This window comes from Micromesistius poutassou (assembly GCF_964030765.1).
Source record: "Micromesistius poutassou genome assembly, chromosome: 2".
NCBI lineage: Eukaryota > Metazoa > Chordata > Actinopteri > Gadiformes > Gadidae > Micromesistius > Micromesistius poutassou.
Window position 1 is genome coordinate 3,895,610 of NC_140272.1, and position 13,928 is coordinate 3,909,537.

General features: G+C 50.8%; 1 protein-coding gene across 1 annotated transcript in view; it reads left to right on the plus strand.

The window, feature by feature from the left end:
* Positions 1–10,067, plus strand: part of chd5 (chromodomain helicase DNA binding protein 5) — a gene marked incomplete at both ends in the record, with an annotated part of 54,690 nt that extends 44,623 nt beyond the window's left edge. The window contains 12 exon segments of the mRNA XM_084464655.1: positions 1,316–1,475; positions 1,817–1,896; positions 2,262–2,478; positions 2,774–2,863; positions 3,549–3,701; positions 4,722–4,830; positions 5,548–5,680; positions 6,478–6,546; positions 6,548–6,674; positions 7,510–7,679; positions 9,381–9,507; positions 9,940–10,067. Coding sequence (XP_084320781.1) covers positions 1,316–1,475; positions 1,817–1,896; positions 2,262–2,478; positions 2,774–2,863; positions 3,549–3,701; positions 4,722–4,830; positions 5,548–5,680; positions 6,478–6,546; positions 6,548–6,674; positions 7,510–7,679; positions 9,381–9,507; positions 9,940–10,067 — 1,563 coding nt within the window.
* Positions 10,068–13,928: the final 3,861 nt, after the last annotated feature.

The window sequence follows — 13,928 nt, forward strand, 5'->3', positions numbered from 1 at the left end:
GTTTAAGTACCAGAGAGTCGGAGAACCCGACGCAGTCTGTAAGATTCATAATATCAGAGAATACCCCTGTTAGTTCGGCCGCGGCGCAATGAATGAATAAAGATTGTAGTTATTTTACAACCTCGTTGATGAGAAACATTTAGAAAAACATGTACTTTTAATTCAGCCTTGGGTGAAATTGAAGCGTAATGTGTACTGAATGCATGTTGATGATGATATACTCCTTATAGGGGGTAACTACATTGGCATGACACTGGCTTCCTCCATCTTCTGCGCCAACTTTTTAAATAAATCGCAGACCCGAAGTGAGTTGACAGCTATCTACTGAAAACATCTTTCTCCCGCCGGAGCAGCCCCTCTGCCGCCCGTCTGTGTACGGCATTCCCCGCCACATCGCAAGCAATGAATAAAGATCGTAAACACGTCGGGGAAAAAAAAACATTTATTTTGACAGATGTGCCAGAAGTTACTACTTTACAACCTCGTTGATGACCCAGATTTAGAAAAACATGTACTTTTAATTCAGCCTTGGGTGAAATCGAAGCGTAGTGTCTGTGTGCTTCCACCTTTAATGAATGCATGCCATGCGCGCTCCCGTGGCCGGGACACAATTCTTATAGGGGTAACTACATTCACTGGCTTCCTCCATCTTCTGCGCCACCTTTTTAAATAAATCGCCGTTTCTCATTTTCCGACAGCGACAACAATACGACTATCGTCTCCTTCTACTTCCGGCTCACGGCCCCGGGAAAAGATCTCAAGCATGCGCAGAACGCAATCCAACACATAATCCAATGCCATTCCGTACATGCACGCTTAACTCGACTATGAATCGAATTATCTAGGGGTCTTAATTCGACTAATCCAATTCGAACCCAATTCGATTTGATTTTAGCTCGACTAAGGTGTATACATGCATCTTAGTAATCCAATCATAGTTGGACTAACCCAATAATTCGACTTTCTTGAGTGTCATGTAAATGCACTGACTGACTAACAGTTGTGTATCATCTATCCCACTGACACTAACAGTTGTGTATCATCTATCCCACTGACACTAACAGTTGTGTATCATCTATCCCACTGACACTAACAGTTGTGTATCATCTATCCCACTGACACTAACAGTTGTGTATCATCTATCCCACTGACACTAACAGTTGTGTATCATCTATCCCACTGACACTAACAGTTGTGTATCATCTATCCCACTGACACTAACAGTTGTGTATCATCTATCCCACTGACACTAACAGTTGTGTATCATCTATCCCACTGACACTAACAGTTGTGTATCATCTATCCCGTGGTGCAGGTGCAGGAGTTTGAGCACGTCAACGGTAAGCTGAGCTCCCCGGACCTGCTCCCCATCGGGCTGGAGCTGAAGAAGCTGACGGAGAGCCTGTCGTCGGACCCCAATACCCCGGTGGGGGCCAGCCCCGCCGCCACGCAGCCCGGGACCCCCGTCCCGGCAGGTCAGGACCCCCCCCCTCAGGGGCCCGATGTCAGCCTTGTTTCCTTCATACGCTGTTTCCACACTGTTCAGAAGCAACACTGCTCAATGGCTTTCTGTTGAGCATTTCCCATGATGCATTAGTGCACTGACTGAGTTTATTGTCGGTTTAAAGTTGTAACGTGTGCATAATAAATAGGCGTTTTTAATTAAATGAGGTTAAGGTCAGGTTAACACTGTTGGGGAATGCCATGCATTATGGGAACACACAAACTGGAATGGACTGGATAGTTTAACCCTTTTGAGACCTTTGAAAGAGAAGTACCGCAATTCGTTATTTCAATTCTTTTCCTCCGATTTCAGAGAAGCTGGAGTCTCTGTCTGGCTCCACTGAGGAGAAGGAATCCACAGAGCCGGAAACCAAGAAGCACACCGAACAGGAAGTAGGTCCCTCCGGCTTTTGACCCTCCGGCTCTATTGGTGCATGACCCACTCAGACCTCTCTCCCTGCACATCCTCAACAGACCTCTAAACTCCTCACAGAGGCAGTTAAATGATTAAGGCTGTGTATTGACTCTGAGTCGAAACGTTCTGGGTTCAATCCCCATTGTCCTCAGTATACCTGTAGGCATTCTTGAACAAGATGCCCAAACCATGAATTAATACAAATGAACTCCTAAATGAACTACTAAATATTTTATTATCAAAGCATCTACTACACGTCTAAGCACTATTGGATGATCTCCTCTTTCCTCGACCAATCAACCTTCCTCCCGCCCCTCGTTACTTCCTGCTCCGCCCCCTGCAGCCCAGCGTCGGGGGGGAGCCCGCCCCCGCGCCAGAGAAGCCCCCCGACAGCCCGGAGCCCACGGGGGGCTCGGAGAGGGGGCTGGGCCCCGAGGAGAGGGAGGGGGCCGGGTCGCCCGCCCCCGCCAAGGGAGAGTCATCCAGCAGCCAATCAAAAGAGCCGACGGCCAAGCCCTCAGACCCTCCCTCCAATGAGAGCTCGGCTAAAGGTGGTTATGGTGTGACCTCGCTGCTAGAGCATATTACACCAAGCATACTGCTACTTACTAAGATTTCACAAGATTGTCATTTTCTATATAAAGTATAATCGTGTGAAACCGTCTATTATTAAGTCTTACCGGCATCTGTGTTTTGCTTTTTTAACTATTTATATAAATTGTTATCTCTCTTTTCAATTGACATTTACAGGTGTGTCTGGTACAAGCTGTGACAGCCACAGTGTCTGTCTGAGATGTAATAAGGTTATGTTATCATTTCTTATCTTAATGAAATCGTCCTGCTGCTCTTCCTCAGCAGACTCCTGTCAGGAAACACCTGAGAAGTCCTCAGAGAAAGGAGTGAGCGAACCAGTCTCCAAGACCGACGACAAGGAGAACAAGCCAGGTAAACCGCCCGGTCGTCTGCATTGTTCCCCTCAATGTCAAGCAATCGTCGAGTTGAACGCACACAAATACATACAAATATACACAAATAATATGCAAATCATTATCCAAATCAATGAACGTGAATGCCGTGGTTCTCTGAGCTGTCCAGAGAGGAGCGGCTCTGTGTAGGCTAAACTGTGTATGAGACGGCTCCCTGGGAACCGAACAAAGACACACACTGTTGTCCACACACTAGTCTACACACCACTGCGCTGGGAACTTCATGTTGAGATGGAGACTTCAGGCTGTGTGGAGCTGGAAGGCCGTATGTGTGTGGGTCAAATATGTAGAATGTGTAGAGTATAAGAATAGTAATCTCTGATCCAGCATTCCTACTGGCCTGGGCCGGAAACCGGGGGGCTTTGTGACAGAGATGTTCCACAGCGGATCAGGCTTTCTGAGGGGTTTAATGAGTGTATTTCTACAGTGGCCAGTCTGATTTGTGAGACTAGTAGAATACGAATACAGTAATGTTAATATTGGAGTATTCTTTGCCTCCATACTTGGTTTTATTTTGTGATGTTGAAGTTACAGTCAGTGGGCCTCCGAGGTCAAAGGTCCACATGAATATGATCTTAAACATCTCAACCTCGCGCCTGGTTTTCATGTTCTCTCTCCGCGCGTCTCCGTTCTCTCGTCCTCAGCCCCGGCGGACGAGGTGAAGAGCGACGAGGTGGCGTCGGAGGGGAGGCTGAACGGGGAGAAGGACCCCCCCGAGGAGACGGAGGAGAGGAAGGAGGAGAAGAACGGCTTCAAGACCCGCTTCATGTTCAACATCGCGGACGGAGGCTTCACGGGTAGGGAGGGATGGAGCCTAGCGTTACTAACACCAGTAAACCCAGCAGCACCAGTACCAATACAAAGCCTTACTAACACCAGTAAACCCAGCAGCACCAGTACCAATACAAAGCGTTACTAACACCAGTAAACCCAGCAGCACCAGTACCAATACAAAGCCTTACTAACACCAGTAAACCCAGCAGCACCAGTACCAATACAAAGCCTTACTAACACCAGTAAACCCAGCAGCACCAGTACCAATACAAAGCGTTACTAACACCAGTAAACCCAGCAGCACCAGTACCAATACAAAGCCTTACTAACACCAGTAAACCCAGCAGCACCAGTACCAATACAAAGCGTTACTAACACCAGTAAACCCAGCAGCACCAGTACCAATACAAAGCGTTACTAACACCAGTAAACCCAGCAGCACCAGTACCAATACAAAGCGTTACTAACACCAGTAAACCCAGCAGCACCAGTACCAATACAAAGCGTTACTAACACCAGTAAACCCAGCAGCACCAACACGCATTAAGCGCTCTCCTCCGGCCACAGAAGCACACGGCAGGGCGTCTGGTGTGTACACACACCGTGGGTGGCACTATGAACTATGAATACTATGAATGAGGACACAACTGTAAGGATAACAGCTCCTCGAAGTGTAAACTAAAAAAGATATATTAATCCTGAAAGTGTACTTTTTCTTCTTGTAAAAGAAGGCATTACATTTTCCAGTGGCTTTCTGGCCGCTTGAGTATTACATTGTGGGCAATTAATCTGCAGTAAGAGGTTTAAAGGCTTACTCAGCGTGACATAAGTGACGGTTGTTCGGAGACGGTGAACAACGTGACGGATAAATCAGTCGGATGTTTTATAGTTTAAATTAAAAAAGCAAGGCTCTGTTCTCCTTTTGCTCGGCCAGGAATTTGACTCCCAACCGACTACATCAACTATTGTTGTAGTGTAACTTAATGTCCCCTACATGGAGGAATAAAAAAGTGGGAATAACATAAACCTTGTGTGCTTCCCAGAGCTCCACACTCTGTGGCAGACGGAGGAGCGGGCGGCCCTGTCTTCCGGAAAGATCTACGACATCTGGCACCGTCGCCATGACTACTGGCTGCTGGCTGGCATCGTAACGTATCCTTCCCCCGACACAAAGGAACCCAGAGGGAGGGTCCAGGCAGCGGATCCACTGCCCGGCCGCCTGGACGGTTGTTTAAATCAAGTGGAGCTTTATTCACTGGTCCTTTGGTCTCCATTAAGCTCTTAGGCTCTTCAGGAGCTTCAGGGGCCCCCCCACTGTGACAACCCCCCCCCCCCCCCCAGGTGGGGAGACATCAGGTCTGGGCACTGGAGGGTCTCCTGTGCTGGTTAAGGCTTAGTTTGGTGTCAGCAACAGGTGACATTTAATTAAAGGGTAAAAAAAACAAAGGGTGAAATGGTTTAATAGAATGAATGAAGTGTTGAAATGTAAAGGCATTCTAGGTTAAAAACATAAAGAGTAGGAGAAAAATTAAAAATAAAGTTGTGCAGCATTGTATGTTGAAGCTGCTCTTACTGTATATCTATACGGGCACCAGCGAGAATGACAAGCTAGTTGAAGCGTACGTACTGTTTCAGCCGACGTAATCCAGACGCACCGGTGGTCCGATCACGTGGCGCAAGAGCCCAGATCCAGACCCGATCCAGACCCGATCCAGACCTGCGCCCCAGAGCTGGGGCCAGGGGTGGGAGCGGTGGGAGCAGTGGGAGAAAGTGGGGCCAGGGGTGGGAGTAGTGGGAGTGGTGGGGTCCGTGTGAGCAGCTCTGGTCGTAGGGTCCTAGTGGTGCTCCTTGACGCGCGCCCTGAACCAGACACGGCTACGCGCGCTGGCAGGACGTCCAGAACGACCCGCGCTACGCCATCCTCAACGAGCCCTTCAGGACCGAGATGCACAAGGGGAACTACCTGGAGATGAAGAACAAGTTCCTGGCCCGGCGCTTCAAGGTCTGTGGGGGGGAGGGGGGGGGGGGGTCGTCTGTGGGGTGGGGGGGGCAGTGGGGTGGCAGTGGGGTGGGGGGGTCTGTGGGGTGTGTGGTGGGGGGGGTCTGTGGGGTTTGGGGGGGGGGGGGTCTGTGGGGTGTGGAGGGGTCTGTGGGGTCAGTGGGGTGTGGGGGGGCAGTGGGGTGTGGGGGGGGGTCTGTGGGGTGTGGGGGGGTCGGTCCTCAGGGTGACTAGGACCTAAGTGATGGGTGTTTATAATGGGAGACAGAGATACACTCCTTACTGCCGTTTCTTCTGCCTTTCTCCTGCTTTCTCCTTCTCGGTTATGCCCTTCTCCTCCCTTCTTCTATCCTTTACTCCTCTTTTTTCTATCCTCTTCTCCTATTTTCTTAGTTTTCCCCCCTCCTCTCTCCCCCCTTTCCTCTCCTCTCCTTTCCTCCTCCTCCTCCTCCTCCTCCTCCTCATCATCTCCCCCCTCCTCCTCCTGGTCTCTCCTCCTGGTCTCTCCTCCCCCTCCTGGTCTCTCCTTCCCCTCCTGGTCTCTCCTCCTCTTGGTCTCTCCTCCTGGTCTCTCCTGGTCTCTCCTCCCCCTGGTCTCTCCTGGTCTCTCCTCCTCCTGGTCTCTCCTGGTCTCTCCTCCTCCTGGTCTCTCCTCCTGGTCTCTCCTGGTCTCTCCTCCTCCTGGTCTCTCCTGGTCTCTCCTCCTCCTGGTCTCTCCTCCTGGTCTCTCCTGGTCTCTCCTCCTGGTCTCTCCTGGTCTCTCCTCCTCCTGGTCTCTCCTGGTCTCTCCTCCTCCCCAGCTGTTGGAGCAGGCGCTGGTGATCGAGGAGCAGCTGCGGCGGGCGGCCTACCTGAACATGAGCCAGGACCCCGGGCCACCCGGCCGTGGCGCTCAACACGCGCTTCAGCGAGGTGGAGTGTCTGGCCGAGTCCCACCAGCACCTCAGCAAGGAGTCGCTGGCCGGAAACAAGCCCGCCAACGCAGTGCTGCACAAAGGTACGGGGGGAGGGAGGGAGAGAGGGGAGGGGAGGGGGGAGGAGGGGAGGAGAGGAGGGGAGGGGGAGGAGAGGAGGGGAGGGGAGGGGAGCAAGGAGTCGCTGGCCGGGAACAAGCCCGCCAACGCAATGCTGCACAAAGGTACGGGGGGGAGGAGGGAGGGAAGGGAAGGAGGGAGGGGGAGGGGAGAGGAGGGGAGGAGAGGGGGGGGAGGGGAGAGGAGGGGAGAGGAGGGGGAGGAGAGGAGGGGGAGGGGAGAGGGGTGAGAAAGGGGGAAGAGAGGACTAGAAAGACAAATAGGGCAAGTGAAAGTGAATCGAGGAGAGGTGAGTTAGTGAGAGAGAGACAGGAGCAGAGAGATGGAGGGAGAGACAGCAGTGAGTGACGTGATAGAGGGAGAGAGGGGGAGAGAGAGGCAAAGGGTGAGCGGGAGAGGGGATTACTGTTGTGAATAAAATTGCAGGACTTTCATTCATTTCCTACCTGTCTCCCTTTGTGTGTGTGTGTGTGTGTGTGTGTGTGTTTGTGTGTGTGTCCTTTGTATCCTTGTGTGTTGTGTGTTCCTCCTTGTGTGTTCCGTGTTGCGTGTCCGTCTGTGTGTGTTCCCTGTGCTGCCCGGTGTTGCGTTGCATGTTGTGCGCTGCGTGTTGTGCGCTGCGTGTTGTGCGACGCGTGTTGTGCGCTGCGTGTTGTGCGCTGCGTGTTGTGCGCTGCGTGTTGTGCGCTGCGTGTTGTGCGACGCGTGTTGTGCGCTGCGTGTTGTGCGCTGCGTGTTGTGCGCTGCGTGTTGTGCGCTGCGTGTTGTGCGCTGCGTGGCCCCTGGTTGCGTGTCCAGTGCTGAACCAGCTGGAGGAGCTGCTGAGTGACATGAAGGCGGACGTGACCCGGCTGCCCAACATGCTGTCCCGGATCCCGCCGGTGTCCGCCCGCCTGCAGATGTCCGAGAGGAGCATCCTGAGCCGGCTGACCAACCGGGGCAGCGAGCCGCCGCCGCCGCCGCCGCAGGTCCAGACAGGCCACATACTGCAGGATAGTCTCAGCTCTGGTCCTTAGTGTGTCGGACCTTCACTCAGAAGGGCTCTGGGTGCCTGCCCGGAGGTTTCCGGAAACCCTTCCTGGTCGGGATTGGCGTGTCTCTGAAAGTCACTGTGGATCAAAGTGTCGGCACAATAGCTAAATAGTGGCCTTAATTAGACTTCCTAATCAGTTGTCATAGCTACAGTCTCAAAGGGCTTTACAGTCCCATTATAATGACAACCCATAACCCAAAGAAATATAAAAGTGATTCCCCCGGGACCCAGTGGGGGAGAGAAGGAGCCAGTGGGTAAGATAAGGACCCAGTGGGGGAGAGAAGGAGCCAGTGGGTAAGATAAGGACCCAGTGGGGGAGAGAAGGAGCCAGTGGGTAAGATAAGGACCCAGTGGGGGAGAGAAGGAGCCAGTGGGTAAGATAAGGACCCAGTGGGGGAGAGAAGGAGCCAGTGGGTAAGATAAGGACCCAGTGGGGGAGAGAAGGAGCCAGTGGGTAAGATAAGGACCCAGTGGGGGAGAGAAGGAGCCAGTGGGTAAGAGAAGGACCCAGTGGGTAAGATAAGGACCCAGTGGGTAAGATAAGGACCCAGTGGGGGAAAGAAGGACCCCACATAGTGCTTCATTTCAGGGAGGGTGTGCAGGGGCCGACTGGGTCAGAGCTAACGCTGTCCGATACCCGCTCATTGGATAGTATCTGTATAATATCATAAAGAATCTCTGCCCAGTAAAACATACACATTATTTAAAGGGGTGGTTAGACTCAGTTTGTATGTCATTGAGCGGTAAGTTCTTGCCTTTTCATTTGAACCTCTCTTTTTCTATGCTTGGAAGAACCATACGATTTGAATTGCTTAGAAAAGGACATTTAGACTCCTCTGTTGTTCCCATGTCCCCCCCCCCCCCCACCCCTCACCGCCCAGAGTAATCTGATTACAAGACTGTGGGATAAACAGCAAAGTCTAGTGTAAGTCTGGACTACAGGACTACCGAGTGGACTACAGGACTATTAGTTGAACTAACTAGAGCCACTAGTCAACCCGCTGCCTGAAGTGTGAGCAGCACAAAGTCCTCCATTTCCATCTCAAAGGGTTCAGTCTGCTCCCGTTTCCGTCTCTCCTGTTCACTTTGCTTTCCTTTCTGTAATCCAGTCAAATGCCAGCCCTGTCCAACAGTCCATCTGAGCATTCTAACCTCCCTCCATTGGTTGCTATGCCAACGCTCGCTGGGAATAAAGGCGCTAGCAGCCGCTAGTTAAGAGCAGCTTGGTGACATTCTCTTTTGCGTTCCTCATGTTTGGCTTATATTTTATTGTTTCTTTGGTTTTGCCCCAAACTCGTGTGTCGTGTGGAACTTGGCTCTGTTCAAAGCCATGGCGTCACTTCTATAATAACACTGAACCATGCCATAGAATGACCCATTGCAGCATTGTTTAGTGAAACCCTAAACCAGCCTGGAGTGAGTAGTGACCTCACCTGGCAGCACCCCCGTACTAGAGCCTCGCTCTGATTACACTTTTGATCATTCAAAGCAAAGGAAAAATATATAATTTTTTCAGTTAAGATGCTCGTCATTATTCCCTCGCCTGGTGTTGCTTGTGTTGCGTTGCCATGGAGCCCTCCAGATGTGGCGTCCAGGGGGGGTATCCTGATGTGTTCTCTGGCGTTTCCACACACAGGCCTTCGCTCAGGGCGCGTTCGGCTGCTCCCAGATGTACGGCGGGGGCTTCGGCGGGGGCTTCCGGGGCCCCGGGGGCCAGTCTATAGTCAACTACAGCCAGATGCCCCTCGGCCCCTATGTCAGTGGTAAGAGATCAGATCCATAGATCCATAGGTTGATAGCCACATTATTACATTCAAGGCCTCCTCACAATCTCGGTTTCCCTTACAGCCTCGGCGAGCTTGCGATTGGTTTAAGGTCCCATGACATGCCACCAGGTGTGGTGTGATTAGCCGTTTTGGAAATCTGCCCCTTCTGACATCACAAGTGAGCGTGTCCACCTAGATGTGTGCTGGAAAGATCAGTCCACCAGCCGGCCCAGTGGACTGTAGCAAACGTTGCTCATCTATCCGTCACACATCTAGGTGGACACGCCCACCTGTGATGTCATAAGGGGAGATTTCCAAAACGGCTTGTAACGGCTAATCACACCACACCTGTTGGCATGTCATGGGACCTATAATAAACATGGGTCATAATCTAAACCGGTCCTCTCTGCCCCCCCCCCCGCTCTGCAGTGTCCACCAACGGCCCCCCGCCCCCCCCCAGCCACCTGGACAAGAAGACCCTGGACTCCCTGAGGGACGTGGCGACGCCCGACCTCAAGATGACCAAGTCCAGTGACGTCATCTGCATCGAGGACTAGACCAGCTCAGAGACCCCCCCCCCCCCCCCCCTGCTCCCCCCCCCCCCCCCCCCTCTGAGCAGACCCTCCCTGGAACCCTGACGTCTGGATGTGTCCAATCAGCTCCCACCCCCATCTCTCCCCCTCTCTCTCTCTCCCCCCCCCTCTCTCTCTGTCTCTCTCTCCCTCTCTCTCTCTCTCTCTCTCTCTTTCTCCCGCTCCCCTTCTTTGCCTCTCTCTCTCTCTCTCTCTCTCTCTCTCTGTCTCTCTCCTTTTCTCTCCCCCCTCCTCCTCTCTCTCTGTCTCGACCCCATCTCCATGAGCTGACTCTTTTTGATGACTGTACAGAAGTTGCAGATGTATTGATCTCTATATTAACGATTGCACTTTTATCTTTTAACAAAGCTCTGGAAGAGGTACTTCAAAGGGGGATTGATTCACTTATTCTCCTCCTCCTCCTTACTCCTCCATGTTCTCCTCTTGGAGCCGGTGGGTTCAGGGTGGGCGGAGGGGGGAGGTGACCTGGAGTGGGGTCTCTTCCCCCCAGGGCGATGGCGGGCGGTCTCTCCGCCGTAACTACGAGCAAAGACAGACCCCTCACAGGAACCGGAGGCTCTCTTGAGGCTGGGCGGTTCTCTTGAGGCTGGGCGGTTCTCTTGAGGCTGGGCGGTTCTCTTGAGGCTGGGCGGTTCTCTTGAGGCTGGGCGGTTCTCTTGAGGCTGGGCGGTTCTCTTGAGGCTGGGCGGTTCTCTGTCGCTGGGCGGTTCAGCTCTCCCCTGCTCTGACCATCCTCTCTGTGTGTGCATCCATCTGCTCTCCTCTCTGAACACTGTGCTCTGGTAGTGGACTCATGGGAAAAGGGGGAGGAGCCTCAGACTGAAGGCTTATCAACCACAGGTCAAACACTGGAAAAAAGGAAAGATTGTCTTTTTTTTTTTTTTTATGGTGGGAATTTAAAAAAAAGAGAAGAATGCCTGTTTTGTGGTTCATGTCGTGGCCAGTTAGCGAAGTGTTTGCTTTGACAGTATTAAAACGACTTGTGTTATTGTGATGCAGCAAGCTGTACCTACTCTGCCTCAGTACAGACTGCCCCCTAATGGTGACGCTGTGCGCTGCACTCTTTATCAGGACTGCAGAGAAAAGGACTGCAGCACACACACCCCCTCCCCCCCCCCCCCCCCCACCCGCCTGGTACTGTACATAGTCAAAGAGACTGCTCTTTATTTTACCTCACACAGGTGTATCTATAGTGAAAATAAGTATACCGTACATGCTAAGGTGAAATCAGGCAGGGTGAGGTGGAGGGAATATACAGAGGAATATAGAGGGATGTTTAGGACTTAGTATTTCTGTGTATGGAACAATGATGTATGTGCTTTTATTTCAACATTCACTAGGAGGAGATGGGAAGAGATTCCAATGTCATCTCCCGCAGTGGAAGTGACTTCCGCCCCAGTGTTTGGTGGAGAGGATTCCAGTCTTGTTATATGCAAAGGTTTTTATTTTTTCTGAGTACCATTTTTACGATGGGAAACTGAATGAGAGAATCAGCGCTTTTTGACACTATGTCACCTTACCGCCTGTGTTCGTCCTGATTTGAGCAAATCGGTTTCCTTATCTCTGTTTAAAAGGTAAACCCTGACGCTATTGGAACCGCTCGCTGGTGTATTTATTGATCCACAGACATTCTGAAGCAGTTGGAGAAGTGACGGGTTGCGCTATGCTCATATGATTTGTTGCTGTTGAATCTCTAAACTATTTTCTTTCTGTTAAGCCATATTGGCGTTTGAGGCGACACAACGAGGGGTCACCCTGATATTTATCACACAACTGTTTGGAAGGAGGGCTGTTTGGACCCAGCTTTGTGACTCGTGTTGTTAATACACTCACGTCTCCCAGAATCCTTTGCAGCGCTGATGTGACAGCAGGCTGAAGCTCACTTACATTCTGGTTCATTTGACGTGCTGCTGTAGCTGCCCTTTGAGTGAAATGGCCTTCTATACAATTCTGCCTATTGTGTTTACTTTTCTAAATGTATTCTTATGTTTTTGTAATGGTCTGGAGTCTGTGTGAAACAATCTGGATTGTGCAGCTTGTAATATTTCCCCCAAAGATCATTATTATTGATTATTATGATTGTTATTATTGCTATAGCAATTATTTGATTGTTCTGAAATGGCTTGGTTGTGATTGGATTGTACAAAAATGATCTTGTGAAGGGAATACCTATGTTGCTCTGCTCTAATTTAAGTAACTATTCTGAGATGTCTGTCGGTTCCTATCGCCCTGTTTTCTGTAATATTTGCCTTATATGCTTCTGTTTCTTTGCCTAGCTTTTCTGAAGCAACATTTAGTCCAATATTTCAGTCTTTATTTCCCAAGAGTGTACGAGGCCAAGAGTTTTACTGAACGCCTCCTTTCAGAGCTATTCGTTGTTAAGGTCAGCTAATGATGTTTTACCCGGTCAACTTTAGCCCTCACTGCATCGATTGACAGGAAGAGACATGTAAATATTTCAGAGATTCTTTCTGCGACGTCACCTCCTCACCTCAGCGAATAGGGCGCGAGCTCAGCACCCTGCAGGGCATTCGCAGGGGTCGTGTTGCCATGGAAACGTGCCCATCAATCAGACCCTCGTCCGTTGCCCCTCAGAAGATGACCTTGTGCTTACGTGGAAAAACTGAAACACAAAGACACACGCACACTCAATCAAACACACACACACACACACACACACACACACACACACACACACACACACGCACACGCATACACCTACAAACAAACACACATGCGCACACACGTACGCACGCACACATCGCGCTCACACGCACGCGCACACGCGCACACGCGCTCACACGCACACACGCACACCGCGCTTGAGTCAAATGCAATCAAACTGAAGTCAGTATGAATGTACCGTCTCTTAGGAAAATAAAGATGGCTTCGGTTTAATACTACTATAAATATGTTAATGAGTTATGTACATGCTTATAAACAGGGCGTCGAAGGACGACACGCCCCCTGCGCCGTGCGGGCCCTGCGGAGCAGCCAACGCGCAGCATGTGAGGCGCTTGTATAAAACGGTTCACTTTGGCAGAGCAGGTGGTCCCACTTTGTGGTTACGATTTACAGACGACCGACTCTGAAGCAGTGTCACAGCACGGTGCTGTTTACTGGTGTTTGTGCTGTATAGCGAATTGAATGAACAAAAAAAAGAAGTGGAGTTGTCATCTTTTAATTTGTATTCTGTGTATTTGTTTAATGTGTTTTAATAAATCTTCTTGACAACAGCAACATTGGTGTGTGTGACGTAATCGAAGAGGGCAGTGATCGATTCATGGCGGCGGGAAGGTTGTGGATGTTGTGACACGCATTTTAACACGAACAGCGTGTTAATTAATCTAATTAGTTGACTTTGGATTTAATGCGCGCGGTCTGACCTGACCAGATAAGCCCGGGCTACAGTCACAGAGCTGGGGGAACAGTAGTTTGAGTACGACCGCACACTTGATGGAACCAGATTGAACCCCATATCAATTAATATAGGCCTGTTATAGATTGACCTACTTTGGGTCAAAAGTAAATGAGACCAACATGCGCTCTGCATTTTTAATCAGATGACGATAGGTGTACAATCACAACGATTGAAACGACTGCCCATACATCAAATCAACAGCCGCCCTTTCAAACTTCAGCAGATATTAATTCCCCAAAACTGTTAACTTCAACCTCTTTGGTTCAGACCCACCGTGGACATCAGTTGTTCCATAATACCGTTAGTCCCGCCTACTTTGTCTAAACAGTCTTCCCTGATTGGTGCAAAAACCGGCCCAACGCTTCCCATTGGCCACCCGGTGTACCCTGGCTCTCTGTGATTGG